The sequence below is a fragment of the Podarcis tiliguerta genome, assembly GCF_965153285.1.
Source record: "Podarcis tiliguerta genome assembly, chromosome: 2".
NCBI lineage: Eukaryota > Metazoa > Chordata > Lepidosauria > Squamata > Lacertidae > Podarcis > Podarcis tiliguerta.
Window position 1 is genome coordinate 101,425,554 of NC_139535.1, and position 19,363 is coordinate 101,444,916.

General features: G+C 46.4%; 1 protein-coding gene across 13 annotated transcripts in view; it reads right to left on the reverse strand.

Moving 5' to 3' along the window:
* Positions 1-19,363, reverse strand: part of KMT2D (lysine methyltransferase 2D) — a 105,161-nt gene that overhangs the window by 72,100 nt on the left and 13,698 nt on the right. For 8 of the 13 annotated variants that reach the window (XM_083427145.1, XM_083427147.1, XM_083427146.1 and 5 more), the window contains exons 2-10: positions 14,943-15,007; positions 11,627-11,759; positions 10,547-10,764; positions 8,285-8,394; positions 4,357-4,519; positions 3,295-3,460; positions 3,061-3,175; positions 1,439-1,587; positions 965-1,149 (exon numbers count right to left, since the gene is read on the reverse strand). In XM_083427145.1, the coding sequence (XP_083283271.1) occupies positions 965-1,149; positions 1,439-1,587; positions 3,061-3,175; positions 3,295-3,460; positions 4,357-4,519; positions 8,285-8,394; positions 10,547-10,764; positions 11,627-11,759; positions 14,943-14,991 (1,288 nt within the window). In that variant the 5' untranslated portion in view covers positions 14,992-15,007. The remainder of the gene's footprint in view (positions 1-964; positions 1,150-1,438; positions 1,588-3,060; positions 3,176-3,294; positions 3,461-4,356; positions 4,520-8,284; positions 8,395-10,546; positions 10,765-11,626; positions 11,760-14,942; positions 15,008-19,363) is intronic. The other 5 variants (XM_083427150.1, XM_083427140.1, XM_083427151.1 and 2 more) reach the window with 1 other exon arrangement.

Genomic DNA, 19,363 nt, shown 5'->3' on the forward strand with positions numbered 1-19,363 from the left:
AGCTCGTTCAAACACTCCTTGCAAACAAGCTCAAATCCGCTCCATGACGAACCATCACACACACCCCTTTAGTTCCACTGCAGAAACTAAGAACACTTGAAATAACCGGGAGCAGATTTGTGCGCAGAACAACGGCTAGCTCGGTTCTGGTGCTCAAACCAAGTCCCGGGCTCAGGATTCTCTCATTCCTTCATTTCCACCAGACTCTAAGCTGCTTGATGGCTGAAGGTGTGTCTCCACCCCCATCGTCCAGTCCAGACGCTGAGATCCAGCTCTCAAAGGCCTCTTGGCGGTTCCCTCACTGCGAGGAGTGAGGTTGCAGGGAACCAGGCAGAGGGCCTTCTCGGTGGTGGCACCCGCCCTGTGGAACGCCCTCCCATCAGATGTCCAGGAAATAAACAACTATGTGACTTTTAGAAGACATCTGAAGGCAGCCCTGTTTAGGGAAGTTTTTAATGTTTGATGCTTTATTGTTTAACCTGGAGGTAGGCTGCATGAATTGTATATTGATTTGTAACGATTTGTTGGGTCTCTGAACCATAATAAAGATTGGTGGTTGTGTTTTTATTATTTTTTTGTTGGGAGCCACCCAAAGTGGCTGGGGCAACCCCTTGAGATGGGTGGCATATAAATATTTTGTTGTTGATATTTATGATTATGCTTATGATTATATCCATTAGGGTCTTAATAAAAAGAAACTGAATCCCACAAGCCTGATTCCCGCTCTATTTTAAGTTGCCACACAGCTGTAAAATGCAATTGGCGTTCATGATAGAAGCATGGACAAGATAGCTCACAAGTTGAGCTACAAGTTATGGAAGGTATGCACAGATATTTCCCCCCCTGCTAAGACGGTATCCGCTGTTGATCATTTGGCAAAAAACAAAAGCCCAGAATCTTCTAACAAAATGCAAGGGTGTGTGTGTGTGTGTGTGTGTGTGTGTGTAAGCAAAGGTCAACTCACCAGTCGGTTTCTCATCACAACCCAAAGGCACCTGCTCTTCTTGGTGCAAACTGACCGGGCTGCTGCAGCTGCTTTCTGCTTGCTCCTTGCTGGCTACACAAGCTTCCTCCAGTGGTTTGGGAGACACTGGCTTATCTGTTGTGACGAGGCTGCTGCTGCTGCTGCTGCTGGCTGGGGCAGTTTGCCTGGTTCGTTGAAAAGAAAAGGGCCAGTTGAGACCAGAAGTTGCTCTCCTTAGATTTTAAGAAGTGTTCCGTAATCTCTACAACAACCCGGTAAGGTAGGCAATTGTGAAAATTGCAGGGGTGGGGGTGGGAGGCAGTGGTTTCCCCAAGGCCCCCTGGTGAGTTTTGGGGCAGAGGCAATGTGCGAGCCTGAGACCTCCCATTTACCGCTGAGTCCCACTACAGTCATGCTTAAGGTCAGCGATTTCGGGGGACACCCATTATTATTTCCCCAATTGAAGCCACTCACTCCTGGCTGTGCTGTACGGCCTCCGTGCTACTTGCGCTCTTGCGACGTTGCTCTTGACATCCTTCACAGAGAGAGTAGTTCTCGTACCACTGGCTGCTGGGATCCAGGGCAGAAGGGCGGAAGCCACAGTCAGAACAAACACGGCAGCTCTGGAGGAAGAGAGACGGACACTCAGGAGAGGGAAAAGGCAGCCGAGGGCCTTTCGGACACTGTCAAAATCTTACCTGCTTGCCCCGAGACTGCAGACACCAAACTGGAAAAGCTGGGAAAAGCAGGGGTGAGACGCAGGGCTGGGTGGTTTGAAATAACCAAAGTTTACTGCTACGGTAACTGTGGTTAGTTGAAACTACGATCTGTGATGCCAGACGGGTTTGATCCTGGCTCGTTTCAATCAATCATGGTTAACATTAACCACGGTTTGTCCTTTTCAGATGTAACTGAATAACTGTGGTTATTTAAAAAGCAGGAATGGGGTGCTACCAGTCTCCTCATAGGCTTACCAGAGCATGATATGGGTTTAAAGCAGATAAATCAGGGGTGGTTAAGTTGTGCACCTCCAGATGTTGCTGGAATACGATGCGCATCATCCCTGACCAGACTGCCTAAGTCTGATAGGAGCTAGAATCCTAAACATCTGCAAGACCACAGGTTAGCTGTCTCTGGGTTAACGAGTAACCTGAAGTTATTATCAACCAGCTTCCAAACTTTGCCTGCAACCTTAAACATTGAACACTGAACATTGTGGGACTTGTATCTGAGCAAATCTACTTGGGGTTGTACTGTTAGCAATTGTTCTTATTTTGTTTGTATGTGCTGAATGCTAACAATTCATAGAAACTAAGAGGCCCTTGGTCACAGCGGTATAAAAAACATTAGCTTGGTTCAGAGAAAATCACCAAGGTTTTGTTTAGTTCTTTGAAGGCTAATGTTGAATTTTGGCTGCCATAACTAGTGAGGAACACAGAAGAAGAAATGGGGAAATAAATGCCCGAGGCTGGCATTCGACTTCTTCCGGAATACAGTAGTACCTTGGTACTCGAACGGCTTGGCTCCCTAACAAATCGGCTCTCGGATGCTGCAAACCCGGAAGTGTCCCGGTCTGCGAATGATTTTTGGAAGCCGAATGTCCCACGCAGCTTCTGCTTGAGTGCAGGAAGCTCCTGCAGACAATCGGAAGCCGCGCCTTGGATTTCGAGCAGTTTCAGAAGTCAAACTGACCCCGGAATGGATTAAGTTCGAGAAACAAGGTACCACTGTACAAGGTACCTCGGGTTAAGGATTTAATTTGTTCCAAAGGTCTGTTCTTAACCTGAAACTGTTCTTAACCTGAAGCACCACTTTAGCTAATGGGGCCTCCTGCTGCTGCTGTGCCGCCGCTGCATGATTTGTGTTCTCATCCTGAAGCAAAGTTCTTAACCCGAGGTAACATTTCTGGATTAGGGGAGTCTGTAACCTGAAGCGTCTGTAACCTGAAGCGTCTGTAACCCGAGGTACCACTGTATATGCCCATTCCCTTAATACTGAAGAGATTGCAGAACTCACTCTTTTTGCAAAGGGCAACTTGGGTTACCTCAACACTGAGTTTTAAGTTTTTCAGCTCAGACGCGTGCGCAGGGACTTACTTTGCACTTCCAGGAGTCGGTGGGAAGGCTCTCGATGGCTGGCTTCAAGCAATAGGTGTGGTAGCATTTCTCGCAAGCTTCACACACGAGCATCCTGCTGTCCTCCCCAGACAGTCTGCAAAGGAGAGACGCCACAGGCGACCAGTGAATCAAGGCATCCCTGTCAACAGGTCTTTCTGGGGTGCTCAACGGGGGTCTCCCATCCCTGCCTCCGAGGGGCTTTTTCACACTCACCTGCAGGTTTGGCAAACTTTGCATTCGTGACATTGCCAGCCCGAGCGCTTGCGTGGCGTCACCGTGATCTCCAAGCAAGCGCCGTGGTAGTGCAGGCCACAGCTAGTGCAGAAGAGTAGATCGCGCAACTCCCCGGGGGCGTCGCACACCATGCAGCGAGAGTCCTCTGCAAGGAGGGAAGAAGGGCACTCTGGGACAAAATCCACCAAACCATCTCCCCCATTGGCCCAGAGCCCAGCAGCAGCAAACACAAGCAACATTGTTTTTCTCAAATTTAGGTCCCAGTTGTTGGACTACAACTCCCATCATCCCTGACCCGTTAGCTAATAATAATAATAATTTTTATTTATACCCCGCCCTCCCCAGCCAAGGCCGGGCTCAGGGCAGCTAACAAGCAATAATTAAAACAAGCTGAATGAATACAACTTAAAAACAAGATTAAAATACGACATTAAAAGATTGAAACAATAAAATATTAAAATGCAGCCTCATCACAGGAGAAGAAAGGAAAAGAAAAAAGAAAGAGGGGGAGGGAATCAAATTGGCTCCAAGCCAAAGGCCAGGCGGAACAACTCTGCCTTACAGGCCCTACGGAAAGAAATCAGATCCTGCATATATCTGATATTTGAACAGGTAATGACGGAAGATACATGCGAAAACAAATGTCAATTTTTAAAAAATAAATGGACAAGTTATAGGAATTGGATAGCACGGGGGGAAGCCAACCCAAGCGTCCAAATTAGAATGAATAATCTGTGTACATGGTTAAAGATTTGAAGAGAGAACAATTTTTTTGGGGGGGGGGTTAAAGGGGAGAGAGGAAGGGGCAAAATTGACTGGAAGTCATTGGAATCTTAAGAACATGATACAATGTAACAAACACTATTTTTTATTTTTTTCTATGGATAATTTTGTTAAATGTTACTTTTCTCTAATTTCAATAAAGCACTTTAAAAAGCAAAAAAAAAAAAAAACCCACTTCTGTTTAAGTACCATGCTGCTCACAGAATCACTGGGCTAAATCAGGCTCCCATTCCAGAAAGCCACACCGCCAACACCTACCCATCTGTACTGCCTGGTCCAGGTGCTCAGGACAGAGGAGCTTCAAGCTCTTCATAGACTGGAAGCAGCCACTAGTCGCCGCGCAGGGGAAGTGATAGTGGCGCTGGCACCCCTCTGCATGGCACGGAATGGTAGCACCCAGTCTCTTACAGTGTTCACATTTCTGGAAGGAAGAAGAAGAAGTTTGCGGGTTCAAAGAGAGGTTCATTTTTCATAAATACCCTAATAAGGCCTGGTTAACTACAATAACACCCCTTCCCCTTTTTGTAATAAATATAATAAATAAATAATTTTTTATTTATACCCCGCCCTTCCCGGTTCAGAAAACTGGGCTCAGGGCGCCTAACAAAAAAATTAAAAGACTTAATTGATGCAACAACAAAAAAAACAGCATAAAATACAGTGTAAAACGGAAATAACAATACATTCAGAATTCAAAAATCAATTTAGGGGGGAAATCCATCCAATAAACATTAGATGATCACCAGGGCTAGCTGGCTAAATTAGTCCTATTTGGGCCAGCGAGGAGATCAGGGGAGAATTCACTGTGGGATCCCAGAGCGGGTAATCTTCATATAAAGGGGAGGGAAGGAAGGGGAATAAAAGATCAGGCTAAGTTCAAATGGAAAGCCAGGCCATATCTTTCGTGTGTGTGTGTGTGTGTGTGTATGCTGTTGTTTTGTTTTCTTCATGGGTACTAATTCTTGTTCTTCTCTGCGTCTCATCTTACTCAACGCACTTGTACTTTTGTACTTTTTTAATTTTCCGATAAAGGATATAAAATAAACACAGGTTCAGAAATAGGGGGTGGGGAGAACTTCTCTTCCTGCAGAGAACGGGAGCCTTATATAGGTCAGAACACCCAGAGCTGAGATACAGCTGCCACCAAAGACAGGAACCATTCATTGTTCAGACTACGGCTGAGGAACAGCCACCTTTAAGATCGAAGTAAAGGTAAAGAGTAAAGGGACACCTGACCATTAGGTCCAGTCGTGACCGACTCTGGGGTTGCGGCGCTCATCTCGCTTTATTGGCCAAGGGAGCCGGCGTACAGCTTCCAGGTCATGTGGCCAGCATGACTAAGCCGCTTCTGGCGAACCAGAGCAGCGCACGGAAACGCCGTTTACCTTCCCGCCGGAGTGGTACCTATTTATCTACTTGCACTTTGAGGTGCTTTCGAACTGCTAGGTTGGCAGGAGCAGGGACTGAGCAACGGGAGCTCACCCCGTCGCGGGGATTCGAACCGCCGACCTTCTGATCGGCAAGTCCTAGGCTCTGTGGTTTAACCCACAGCGCCACCCTTAAGATCGAGAGACCTGCTTAATTCACTCTGGCAAATTGCCTGCGGGACCTGGACACTTCTGAGCACCCACCCGACATTCACCTGCGCTGCACAGCAGTTTCCAAACCTGGAATTCACTATTGTGCAGGGCTGGTACCCGTCGCATCAACTCATTTAAACACAAACTTCTTGTCCAGATGTCAGATCTCCAGCCTGGTCCAAGGCAAACCTAAAGAGGCTGTAGACCAGGGGTGGACAGGAAGTGGACTGGAATCTAATGGCAGAACTCTGGTTGATTTCCAGTAGGCCGGCAAGGATTTTAAATTCGTTTAATAACAAAATACCACCCACATTAAATTATACTGATGAAATGGAGAAAGGTGGGAATGCTCAAGAGAACTGAAAGCTTCATTCAGTTCTGCTACTCTAACCAAATCCCTAGGCTCACCCTCTTTAATTCTAAGTACATGCCTTTTGTACCAGGCTCAGGTCTGGTGGGTCTTGGGGGTTCTAGTAAAAAAACAAACAAAGTGGATCCCGCGAGGCTGACGTCTGCCAGCCCCTGGTGTATACACACAGCCTAATAATTATCCTGAAAGCATTCCTGAGCTCTTTATTGTTCTCAGAGCTTCCCTTCTAGGTCCTCAGTTGCTGCAAAAAAAAAAGGGACCGGCAAAGGCTTTGGGGAATAACACTTAAAAACAAAAATTCTCCCAGCTTCTGCTAATGAAACGAAAGGCACAAACTGGGAGAAAACTGGATTTGCCAACCTAGTGTGAATGCAATGCAACACAGCCGGGTTTCAGGATGTGTTTTCCGGGAGAAAAAAAGGAGGAAAGTTTGGCATGTTTGCGCTCCGTTGGTCAGAGGGTGAAAAGGGGTGAGAGGCTTTGTGCAATTCTCCAGTCCTCACGCGAAAGTATACTTGAAAGGAGGGTTAAGGAGTGTCCACCTGGTAGCTACATGTTGAATGAAACTTTGCGCTTTAATCACTGGATTCCAGGACAGTGGTACCTCGGGTTAAGAACTTAATTCGTTCCGGAGGTCCGTTCTTAAGCTGAAACTGTTCTTAACCTGAAGCACCACTTTAGCTAATGGGACCACCAGCTGCTGCCACGCTGCTGGAGCACGATTTCTGTTCTCATCCTGAAGCAAAGTTCTTAACCCAAGGTACTATTTCTGGGTTAGCGGAGTCTGAAACCTGAAGCGTATGTAACCTGAAGCGTATGTAACCCGAGGTACCACTGTATTCAATCTCAAGTCGCAACCAGTCTAGCAAATATGGCTATTACAGTTTAACTTCTCTTATGCTAGGGTTGTCATATTTCAAAAAGTAAAAACCCAGACACAAAAGATGTTGAACTTTTTCGGCAAAAAACTTTTTTTTTAATTAAATGTAGTTTTGGAGCTATTTTTAAGGAAATTCACCAAAATCTATACTCCCGACATGGGTTGCCATGCATCTGGATTTTCCCAGACATCTCAGCGATTTCCACCCGGACGCTGTTTATGACAACTGAATCCCGGCTACGTCCAGGAAATTCCAGGCGTATGGCAGTCCTATATTATGACCAAGGTGCTATCCTGCTCCTGCAACAGGATTTGCTACAGCAGGAATTAGGGCACGAATAATTTGTCCCTGGTCCTTTCCCCAGACAAAAGGAGGGGAAACCCCACAGGTTACTAATTCCCAACATATTTAAGGACTGCATCAGGGTGTAACTTGAGGGTGAGGAAATGTATTTCAAAAGAATCATAGAATTGCAGAGTTGGGAGGGACCCTGAGGGTCACCCAGTCCACCCCCCTGCAATGTAGGATTATAAGGTAGGTAAAGGTAAAGGATCCCTGGACGGTTAAGTCCAGTTAAAGGCGAATATGGGGTTGCGGCATTCATCTCGCTTTCAGGCCGAGGGAGCCAGTGTTTGTCCACAGACAGCTTTCTGGGTCATGTGGTCCCACAATGCCTTGCAGCAGCACTATGCTGGAGGAATTGTGGGAAGTAGGGCTGGGCGATACCTGGTTTTCATCATTGTGATATATCACCAACTAAACATTGCGATGTACTGATATATCACAAAGTTTAGGGTGGTACTATGTAGGTAAAAGACCCCTGGACGGTTAAGTCCAGTCAGAGGCGACTATGGGGTTGCGGTGCTCATTTCACTTTCAGGCCGAGGGAGCTGGAATTGTCCACAGACAGCTTTCCGGGTAATGTGGCCAGAATGATTAAACTGCTTCTGGTGCAACGGAACACCGTGACAGAAGCCAGAGCGCATGGAAACGCCATTTACCTTCCCGCTGCAGTGGTACCTATTTATCTACTTGCACTGGCCTGCTTTTGAACTGCTAGGTTGGCAGGAGCTGGGACAGAGCAACGGGAGCTCACCCTGTCGCAGGGATTCAAACGGCTGACCTTCTGATCAGCAAATCCAAGAGGCTCAGCGGTTTAGACCACAGCGCCACCCGTGTCCCTTCAGAGGATTATAGTATTTCTTAAGGGTGTATTCTGTGCTCCGTGAGGAAAGCGGTTCCTAGAGCTTTGCCTCGGACGTTGCTCTGGGAGGACTGTCCTAGCGCACCCCATATATTCCTGGCCCACCCCACACAAGAGCTAGCCCTCCCAATACAGCTGAGCCCCGACAAACCTGTGCAATCCCTGAGATGACAGCTTTGTTCACGAGGCTCAACCATGACCCTTCCGAACGCAAGTCTCCGGCTGACCACACCACGCACCAGTGATGAGCCCAGAAGTGACCTGCATAAACAGGAAGAGGAAAAGAGTCAACAGGGCAGCAAAGCAAATCTCATCAAAGGCACACACTCAGGAGCCTGGGGAATTAGGAATAATAATAACAACACCGTATCGGCTTGAATATAAGCCTCATTCCCCCCCCCCCCAATTCCGACCATGAAAAGTTAAAGTGCAGCTTAAATTTGCGACCTTACAAAAATGGGCTTTTACAATATCGCTGCTGAAACAGAACAGGTATGAGTGCCTGTGGAATTTTTAAGTGAGTGATTTATATTCGGGTATTGTCTTTTTTTCTCCCCGCCCCCTTGAATTTGAAAGGTGCGGCTTATATTCAGGTGCGGATTATATTCGGGCCAATACTGGAATAGTAGTAGTAGTAATAGTAATAGTATAGTAGTAGTAATAGTATTTGTTTGTTTGTTTCCCGCCCATCTGGCTGGGTTTCCCCAGACACTTTGAGTGGCTCCCAACAGAATATTAAAAACTCAACAGAACATCAATCCTTAAAAACACCCCTAAACAGGGCTGCATTCAGATGTCTTCTAGAAGTCAGATAGTTGTTTATTTCCTTGACATCTGATGGGAGGGCATTCCATAGGAAGGGTGCCACTACCTAGAAGGCCATCTGCCTGGTCCCCTGTAACCTCACTTCTCGCAGAAAGGGAACCGCCAGAAGGCCCTCAGAGCTGGACCTCAGTGTCCAGGCTGAATGATGGGGGTGGAGATGCTCCTTCAGGTATACTGGGCTGTGGACATTTAGAGCTTTAAAGGTCAGCACCAATACCTTGAATTGTGCCCGGAAATGTACTGGGAGCCAATGTAGGAGTTTCAGGACCGGTGCTATATGGTCTCGGCAGCTATATCTAACATCTAAGCATGTGTGCTTAGCTCCAGGAGTGCTCTTTAAGTCCAAGTGTATGCTCTCAAGTCACTACTAGGTCCCTGGTTTTGTGTATCTGTGTGCATGTGTGCATCTCAGGTTGGCAAGGCTGTCCTACTGCAATAGCTTTAATAAATGCATGGCATCTCGGGTTGGCAAGGTACCCGGTTTGTGTTTCTGCATGTGCATGTATTTGTGTGCAAGCATTCATGAACGGCTGGTTGGCAAGGCTGTCCTATTGCAACAGCTTTAATAAACACGCAGTCCCTCCCAGGTGCCCGTTTTATTTCCTTGGTTCTGTGGTGCGTTCCCTCACCTGGGTAATGAACACGGTGCTGCAGAAGTAAATTCTTACCACACCAGTACAAAAAGAAAAACAAAAGATTCTAGTCTGCAAACCCTAACCCTCCCGATTTACTCTTAACCTAAGCCCTCCTGATAAACAAGAAAGAGGGATGTGTTGCTAAATCAGAAGCCAACCAGCTTTTAAGATATCCGTGAATTTTGGAACAACATTTACAGTGAATTTAAAAATGTATTCAAATTTACATTTCTAAAAAAACCAGAAATTTTTCTATTAGGAATACTACCAATGGAAATAAAAAATATATATAAGACCATTGTTTATGTACGCAGTTACAGCAGCCAGAATAATAGTGGCAAGAAATTGGAAAAATGAAACCTTACCAACAATCACAGAGTGGCAAATTCTTATGATAGAATACCTGCAACTAGCAAAATTGACTGGGAAACTTAGAGGAATGTCAAACCAAAAGGTATTTAGGGAATAGAAAATATATAAAGAATACTTGAAAATGTACTGTATGAACAGTAAGATACTTGCAGAAATAGAGTGATACTGATAACCAAGAATTATTCAAAACGTAATAGTGGGTTATATATCTATATACAAAATAAAATAATATGAATCTGTGCAAGGAATACAGATAACATAAGTAGTATAATAAGAATTATTGGAAGTTACATATTTTAATTTGTTATTTAAGCGTAATATATTGTGTTTGATTATGTTTTTCTTTTTTTTACTTTATTGTTTTTATTCATTTGTATCTTCTTTTGTATTATATGTAATGTATATTTGTCTATGTGAAAATTAATAAAGATTTTCTTTATATATAAAAAAAAGATTTCTAGGCTGCACAGAGACATCAGGAAAGGGAGCTTTGTCAAGGGCATAATGGCGCTGGGGTAAGGTGGAGGGATGCCAGGCTAGGCTCCTCTCAGCCCAGGTTCCTCAGCACCTCCTGGGCTCACCTGTTGGCTCAAACACCTCTCGCACTGCCACACCATCCGCAAAGCCAATCAGGGTCAGGTCGTCGCCTCCAGCCTCCGCCGAGCCAGGCTGCTTCCCTTCCTGCGGCTCCGAAAGCTCGTCCGCCCAGCCAGGCACTGGATCGAAGCGCAACAGCTCTCGCTGCCCGTGAAGGCTCCACTTGCTGCAGTTGCAGAACGCGCAGCGCTTGGGTGGGGAGCTGGGAGGGTGGGAGGAAGGAGGAGATGAGAATGTGCTCACCGTTGCAAGGAAAATCTGCCCCCTTCCAACCCGCAAGGGTGCTCCCACCCAAAATATCCCAAGGGGCCACTTTGATCTGGAAGCATGCAGGATCCAGGCCTTCTGTCCTCCAGTCCCATTTGGGCATCCATGATGGACTCTGTGTACCATAGCTGTCAACTTACAGATTTGAAAATAAGGGACCAGCAGCCTCGAAAATAAGGGCTCAGCAGCCAAAATAAGGGATTTTCCCAGCACAGGTATGTTCAACTTCTGAGCCAAAGGCAGAAAGCCCAACCAACAGCCAAACGAAGCCTCAAGCAGTGGTTCCCACAGTGCAGCAACCCGGCAAAGGGGATGCAGCAAGGAAAATCACTATCACCTCTCCGCTGGGAAGCGCTGAGCAAAGGCAAGTCCCCAGGCAACACGGCCGATTTGATCGGCACAAGGCATTCAAGCTCCACCCCCCAAGTCGTTCATAGACTCCTTATTGGGCGAGCAACGCAGCCAAGCAACACAGTTGGAGCCTCCCTCCTCCCTGGCCAGCAGGGAGGGAAGGAGAGGAGCTGCTTCCTTTGAAACCCGGGAAATTTAAGGGACATCAACAGCAGCGGGACACGGTGCTGGGATAAGGGACTTTCCCGCCAAATAAGGGACGGTTGACAGCTATGCTCTGTGCCCATCCGATGCCAAGCAAAGGCTCCGGATTCCCCTTCAAATTCTTCCCCGGATTCTCCTACTACGGTTTGTTAACCCTGAACCCTCGAGAGCCTCCCCATTCAGAAGAAAAGAGCTCCAAGTGAAGGAAGGGGGGGGGGGGAACACTGCCGAAGGTCTCCCACCTGCAGGCTGGGGTTGGCTCTGCTTTCGCTTCCGCTTCTTCCAACGCCTCTTTTGCAGGGCCTTCTTCTGGTGGCTTCAAGGGATCAGCTTCCACGCTGCCCTGCTCCTCCAAGGACACAATTCCATCTGCTGCTGAAAGAGGGTATTTTGTAAAAAGCCGGGCAACCAGATAGGAAGCGCATTGCTTGTGTCACTTTCCCTACCCAAACTGAGGACTTCACAGAGGAGTGATACGAGAGATGAAGGCCCGAGGGGGGAAATGATTTGGGGGGGGAGGAAATCTTCCCTCCCTCCACATTTTTCTGGGTCCCCCCACCCCAACCCAGACCTTCACATGTCTGGGGGGAATATATGCATTATCAAGCACAATTGCCGACAGGAACAGATACTACACTTGATCTTAGCCAAAAGGCCAAGAAGCGATGGAACATGCCTTTTTTCACTGCCAGTACCATACAGAAATACGAGCTAAGTTCATCTTGCCTACACTACATAAATTTCCAGGTCACACAGAACAACTTTATGCCTTCCTGTGACTTCAAGATGAAAACCCAGATGTTAGATGTTAGTTGCTAGATTTTGCGCTGCTATCATGGATATTCGTCGAAGGACGGTTTGCACCACAAACTAGGCCCAAAATGCAAGACCTGTGCTCCTTCACGCTCCCTCCTTTAAAGTCGCTTTTAACCGTTTGTCCGTGTTTCTATCTTTTTAAGTTATGTATGATACAATGGGACGCGGATGGCACTGTGGGTTAAACCACAGAGCCTAGGACTTGCCAATCAGAAGGTTGACGGTTCGAATCCCCACGACGGGTGAGCTCCCGTTGCTCGGTCCCTGCCCCTGCCAACCTAGCAGTTCAAAAGCATGTCAAAGTGCAAGTAGATAAATAGATACTGCTCCGGCAGGAAGGTAAACGGCGTTTGCGTGCGTTGCACTGATTCGCCAGAAGCAGTTTAGTCATGCTGGCCACAGGACCCAGAAGCTGTACGTCGGGTCCCTTGGCCAATAAAGCCAGATGAGCGCCGCAACCCCAAAGTCGACCACGACTGGACCTAATGGTCAGGGGTCCCTCTACCTTTACCTTATGATATAATCACCTTTCAGCTACTAGTTTTTATCCCTTGCCTGTTTTAAGTCTTACATGTTCAGTTTATCCGTATGTTTTATTTTATGCTGGTCTGTGATTAAAATAAAAGTTTGGTACCAATATTGATACCGCGGACAAAACAAGACCCAGCTCAGGACCAGTTTAACATAATCTGTTCACCTGACAGCTTCAACCTGCAGAGCTGGCACTTTTGCAAAATCCACACTTGCACAAAGGCAATATTTCATATTTCCTCACTCTGGAATTCCCTGCTGATTGAGATTAGGCAGGCACATTGACTCTACTGTTTTTAAGGCCCCTGCTGATTTTTTGTTTGCTTTACCAAGCCTACACAGATACAGATGGATGACGTGTATTTGAAAACGCAACACTATTTCATAACGCGTATATTTATATTTCTGTTGGTGCTGGTTTTATTTCTATTTGGGAGAGAGCAGAATGTAGGTGGTCTTCCGCTCTGACACTCATCCGTCATTTTAATGTCAATCTCTCAGGCTAACAAGATTTACAAGTTGCTAAACAAACGAAAACATTGGTTTGCCACACACACAAAAAGACGGCCGCATGTTGAGTTCTCCCATGCATAGCATCTACTCCAATGTGTCCTGATGTGGTTACAAGGGGTGATTCGTGGCCTCCCTAGAGTGCAGTCAATGATGGCCGACAGAGGCGGGATTAACACACACTGCCATGATGTCAAGGCGCACAGCCAGCAAAACTACACATCTGCTCCTGTGTTCAACGGCAGCCCAATATTTTCTGTCACCCGCAGTTCCTCCCTAGACTGCAAAGGCAAGAAAAACTACCACTCTGGTGGATTTAATCCTGGAAAGCTGTATTCTTCGTCTTTTTTTTTTTTTTTTTTTTTGGTGTTACATTTCCTTAAAAATATGAAAGTGGCTAATCCTTGGTTTCTGACAAAAACTCTTTTATTATTTGAGTTGGCCTTTTCTCTTTTAAAAAGGTAAAGGACCCCTGGACAGTTAAGTCCAGTAAAGTCAACTATGGGGTTGTGGTGCTCATCTCGCTTTCAGGCCAAGGGAGCCGGTGTTTGCCCACAGACAGCTTTCCAGGTCATGTGGCCAGCATGACTAAACCGCTTCTGGTGCAATGGAACACCGCGACGGAAACCAGAGCGCACGGAAACGCCGTTTACCTTTCCGCCACCTAATTATCTACTTGCACTGGTGTGCTTTCGAACTGCTAGGTTGGCAAGAGCTGGGGCAGAGCAATGGGGGCTCACCCTGTTGCAGGGATTTGAACCACTGACCTTCCGATCAGCAAGCCCAAGAGGCTCAGTGATTTAGACCACAGCACCACCCAGCGGTCCTTTATCTTTACCTTTTCTTTGGTGAAAATGCTTGCTGGAATAAAGACTTTTTAAAAAAATTAAGTAATTTTTATTAAAGATTTTCATGGTTTACAAATACACTTCCATTGTCTCTTTTGTTCAGGTTGTGTTTTATACAGATCAATTACATTTGTTGTGAGACATTGGCGTTGTATGCAGCACAGTGGTACCTCTGTTTCCAAATGTAATCCGTTCTGGAAGACCGTTCAAGTGCGAAAACGGAAAACTCAATACGGAAAACTCAAAACAGAAGCCGCACGGCATGTTTGACTTCCGAAAAGTGTTTGAAAACCGAAGCATTTATTTCCAGGTTTACGGCACTCGAAAACCAAAATATTAGTCAACGGAAGAAGAAGAGTTTGGATTTGATATCCCGCCTTTCACCCCCTTTAAGGAGTCTCAAAGCGGCTAACATTCTCCTTTCCCTTCCTCCCCCACAACAAACACTCTGTGAGGTGAGTGGGGCGGAGAGACTTCAATAAGCGTGACTGGCCCAAGGTCACCCAGCAGCTGCATGTGGAGGAGCAGAGACGCGAACCTAGTTCCCCAGATTATGAGACTACCGCTCTTAACCACTACACCACACTGGCTTGAACGGAGACGTTCAAGAACTGAGGTACCACTGTGTAAGGTTAGGGGGGAAGACAGGAAGGAGAGGGGTGTGTGATAAAACACATTCTTTTACTTAGCGTATGTGGGGGGTGTTCTGTCAGCGTCACTTGGGTAGGTTGGAAGGCCGTGTTCTTGAAAGCAGAGGAGAGCTTTGGAGATCTCTCATCTCTCGTGACCACAGAATCTGAACCTCTTGTGGAGGCAAACTACTCATCAACAGACGCCAAACTGGGGCACCTACCTGGTGTGTCAGAGTCTTTGTCCTCACCAGGTGGCTTCTGATCATCCATCCTGTATCCAAGAGACCTAGGCAAGAAGGAAAACAGTTCAGGAAACTTCCTTCTCCCCAGCCCTGTTTTCTTCTTAGCCTCTCACTAGGGTTTAAACAGTGCCACATAAGCCATGTTGTGGTCAAGCCCCATTATTTACTGTTACTATCAATTTATTAACCACCTTCCAAACCACCGTCTCAAAGCGATCTACAGTCGTACCTTGGATCTCAAACGCCGCAAACTCGGAAGTGTTCCAGTTTGCGAACTTTTTCGGAAGCCCAACGTCCGACGCGGCTTCCGCTTGAGTGCAGGAAGCTCCTGCAGCCAATCGGAAGCCGCGCCTTGATTTTTGAACATTTTCGGAAGTAGAACGAACTTCCAGAACGGATTCTGTTCATGAACCAAGGTACGACTGTACACACAAGATCATTAAAAACTGTTAAAGACGGGGAAACAACAAATACATTTAAGATGAGACTGAAAGCCCAACAAATGCAAGAAAGGAAAACTTCGCATGTTGATTCACACCAGGTTCTGCACTCAAGACATAGAATCTGCATTTACATGCACTTGCTTTGTATAATCTACTCCTCTTCCTGAATCAATAGCTCTTGGAGGCAAGCACTGGGGCTCTGGGAGGGATGGAGGCAGGCAGAAGAGGCTGAGCAAGAACCACGAGAGGAGGAGGACAGCAACCTACTAGAAGCCCAGATCAATAGCATCCTAAGAATTGTCGCCTACACACTGCTAAACTTCCCTATGCGTCCAAGAGTGCCAACATTAGGAATAAAATGGGGAAAACAACATTCTCCAGATTACCTGCAGGTATGTAATAAATGCAACTATCCTTCTCCCCCCAATTAAGCTCAGGTAACGTAAAAACAAGCAAGCCTGCTTCTCTCTACCCCGCCCCCAAATTCCCATTTCCAAGAACTCTCTCATTTTCCCAACAAATGGGAATAGGTAAAATGGTGTCTGCCTAACCAAAGAGCATCGGGTTCCGGAGCTGTAGGAAATCCTCAGACTATTACATTGGGGAAATTGTGGCACAGTGAACTCATTTCCCCCCGTAATTGTGGCAGTGGGGCTTGCTCTAAAACACAAAAGGCAATGGGTACAAATACTGGATCACATATATCAAAGGATATTCCATCCCTGTGGAACCTCTAATAGTATTGTTAGAGCACCTCTCCCCCCCCCCCAGCCCAATTTGAATATATTTGATTAATTTAACAGCAGCTATATTTCAAATACACTGGAAAAATAAAACACCTCCACCCCAATATCACAGGATGGTGCTATAAGATTTGGGACACCCTAACGATGGTTAACATCTCCAGTTAACTAAAAATGATGTCAGGCTCTAAATACTTCAACAATTTTATTCCCCATTTCTTAACACACTTCGACTCCTTGAAGCCTCTGCAAAAAAGGCGTCTAAAATTAAACTGTAATAAGCATTATCCTAGCAAAAACACCCAGCTCTATGGCGCACAGGGTATTTTATCTCTTTACTGTCAAATGTTAACAGGAATTTAACAACTTTGTAATTCCAGTGTTTAGCTTTCTTCCAGCCCAAGCAGAAAAGAAAATAAATTTTAAGGTCTAGTGATGAGAGGCCTGGCCTTGTTGACATGGAAATGCTTCCCTCCCCCGCTCATTAATTCAAAAGCTATGACCATAAAACCAGATCTCACAAGCCCCTTGTACAAAGGTGCAGTTGCTCTACGTTGCACATCCAACACAGAAGATACAGAAACTTTGAGCGATGTGAATGCTTGTCTAGATCACCACCTGTGCAAGTGGGTTTTGAAGGCTATGGGGTTTTAAGGGAGCAGAGATTTTGCATCTCTTTTCAATGCTGTGACCGTCACTCCAAGATTTCACTACAACGGCATGGAATAAATCCAAAACAAAGCCAAGATTCAATTTCCCAAACCAGAAATTCACCCCTTTCACAGCAACTGTACCAAAAGTAACTCCAAAACCACCCACCCCCGTTTTTAAAAACAAACCAACAAACCAGAGTTCTCGCCCCACGGAAACACAGGAAGCAAAAGCGAAGAGCAGTCTGTGCAAATGCTGGCAATATTAAAGGTCACACGGAGCACTTTAAAGGGGGGTGGGGAATCTGATCGCACATCAATACAGTGACACAGAAACGCTCCATTAATTCAGGTTTTTCAGTACCTAGTCTCTTCCGATGAACAGTGACAGACAGAACCTCTTGATTTACCAAACCCAAACTCTGTAAGCAAGAAGAATCTTATCCAATCAAAATATATTTGCAGGGTGTGTGTGTGTGAAAGGGGCACTGGTGGGCACACTTGCATCTCTTTGGTTGCCAACGGCCTTCAGATATCATTCTGCAATTCCATATAGAAATGGCCTTCTAAATTATTGCAACCATGTGACATTTGAGGCCTCCCGTGAGGAAGATCCCACCTGATTCCTTGGCAAAACCCTTAACGGGTTTCACCGCTGTCCTTGACGGGCCCAGCCCAAAGTTATTTGGGGGCAACCAAGAAAACCCAGCATTTCTTACAGTGTAAAGGATTCTCCAAAGCGTCACACACACTCCCCCAATATGTAGTAAATAGCCCCACTGAATTCATGCAGAATCCAAATTCGTTACTCCCCTCAAAATTAAGTACCACACACACCCCAGATCACACGGAGCCTTACTTAATACAGTGGTACCTCGGGTTACATACGCTTCAGGTTACAGACTCTGCTAACCCAGAACTATTACCTCAGGTTAAGAACTTTGCTTCAGGATGAGAACAGAAATCGTGCTTCGGTGGCGTGGCGGCAGCAGGAGGCCCCATTAGCTAAAGTGGTGCTTCAGGTTAAGAACGGACCTCCAGAACGAATTAAGTACTTAACCCGAGGTACCACTGTACTTTACTCACTCCGTAAGTGGAATAAGTCATCACAGAATTATCTGGGACAGGACTCCCCTGGACTTCTGGTGGTTCCCTCATGGCAAGAAGCGAGGTTGCAGGGAACCGGGCCTAGGGCCTTCTCAGTAGTGGCACCCAACCCATGCAACCCCATCAGATGTCAAGTAAATAAACATATGTCTTTTAAGAGACATGTGAAGGCAGCCCTGTATAGGGAAGTTTTTAATGTTTGATGTTTTGTTGTGTTCTTAATATTCTGTTGGGAGCCGCCCAGGGTGGCTGGGGGGAACCCAGTCAGATGGGTGGCATAGAAATATCATCGTCGTTGTCATCATCATCATGTAAAGCAGAAGAGGTCCACTGGCATTTACACAGACTGACCTCACTCAAAACATTCAGAGGGACAGAAAGCAGCTGTGGCAACAGCAAACATCTAGTAAGATGTCTGAGAAAAGGCCTCTCTATAATCTGCCAGGTTCAAATAGAAAGTAGGGACGCTTGAAAGTAGCCACAAGACAACAAGCTCCCAGGACAGCCAGGGGCTGCACCCAGAACCACCCACCAAAAAAGGAGGCCACGCAACAAATCCAAAAGTGGCATTTTAAGCAAAGGTGATTAGAGGAAGGGGCAGGCCTCAGGTTCAGGACTCTGGGTGCTCCTCCTCAACTAAGCCTCTCGTTCATCTGCTTTGGGGGTGGCCTATCACCGAGTTAAGACAAGACACCCAAAGGCAGGGGATGAGTGGGAATATAGGAGTTCCTGCTTAAAGTCATTCTGGAGGGAAGAGGGTGACTTTATCCAAATCTTTACTTTTCAGTCCAGGAACGAGGGAGACTCCAAAACCTTCATTTGCTTCCAGCTAGGCCACCCCATTTCCTGCGGAGAAGAGGAGGCCAGACTGTGTCTCCTCTTTCTCCTGACCAAATTGCACCACTTCCAACTTTCTGCCCCAACTGACAGCGCTCCTCACTTTCTGGCCTCCCCTTCGGAAGATGTCTGCTCCCTGGTGGCTGGAACCTGTTGCCATAGCGTCTGCGGAACCTATGTCTCCTGCAAATGGAAGTCCCCTTCCCTGGAGAGAAGTCTTTTAACCCTTTAACAAGGCATCCATCTTTTCCCCCACCCCACCTCAAGCTCAAGAGGGCAACCAAAATGGTCAAAGGCCTGGAAACGATGCCTTATGAGGAACGGCTAAGGGAGCTGGGCATGTTTAGCCTGGAGAAGAGGCGGTTAAGGGGTGATATGATAGCCATGTTCAAATATATAAAAGGATGTCACATAGAGGAGGGAGAAAGGTTGTTTTCTGCTGCTCCAGAGAAGCGGACACGGAGCAATGGATCCAAACTACAAGAAAGAAGATTCCACCTAAACATTAGGAAGAACTTCCTGACAGTTAGAGCTGTTCGACAGTGGAATTTGCTGCCAAGGAGTGTGGTGGAGTCTCCTTCTTTGGAGGTCTTTAAGCAGAGGCTTGACAACCATATGTC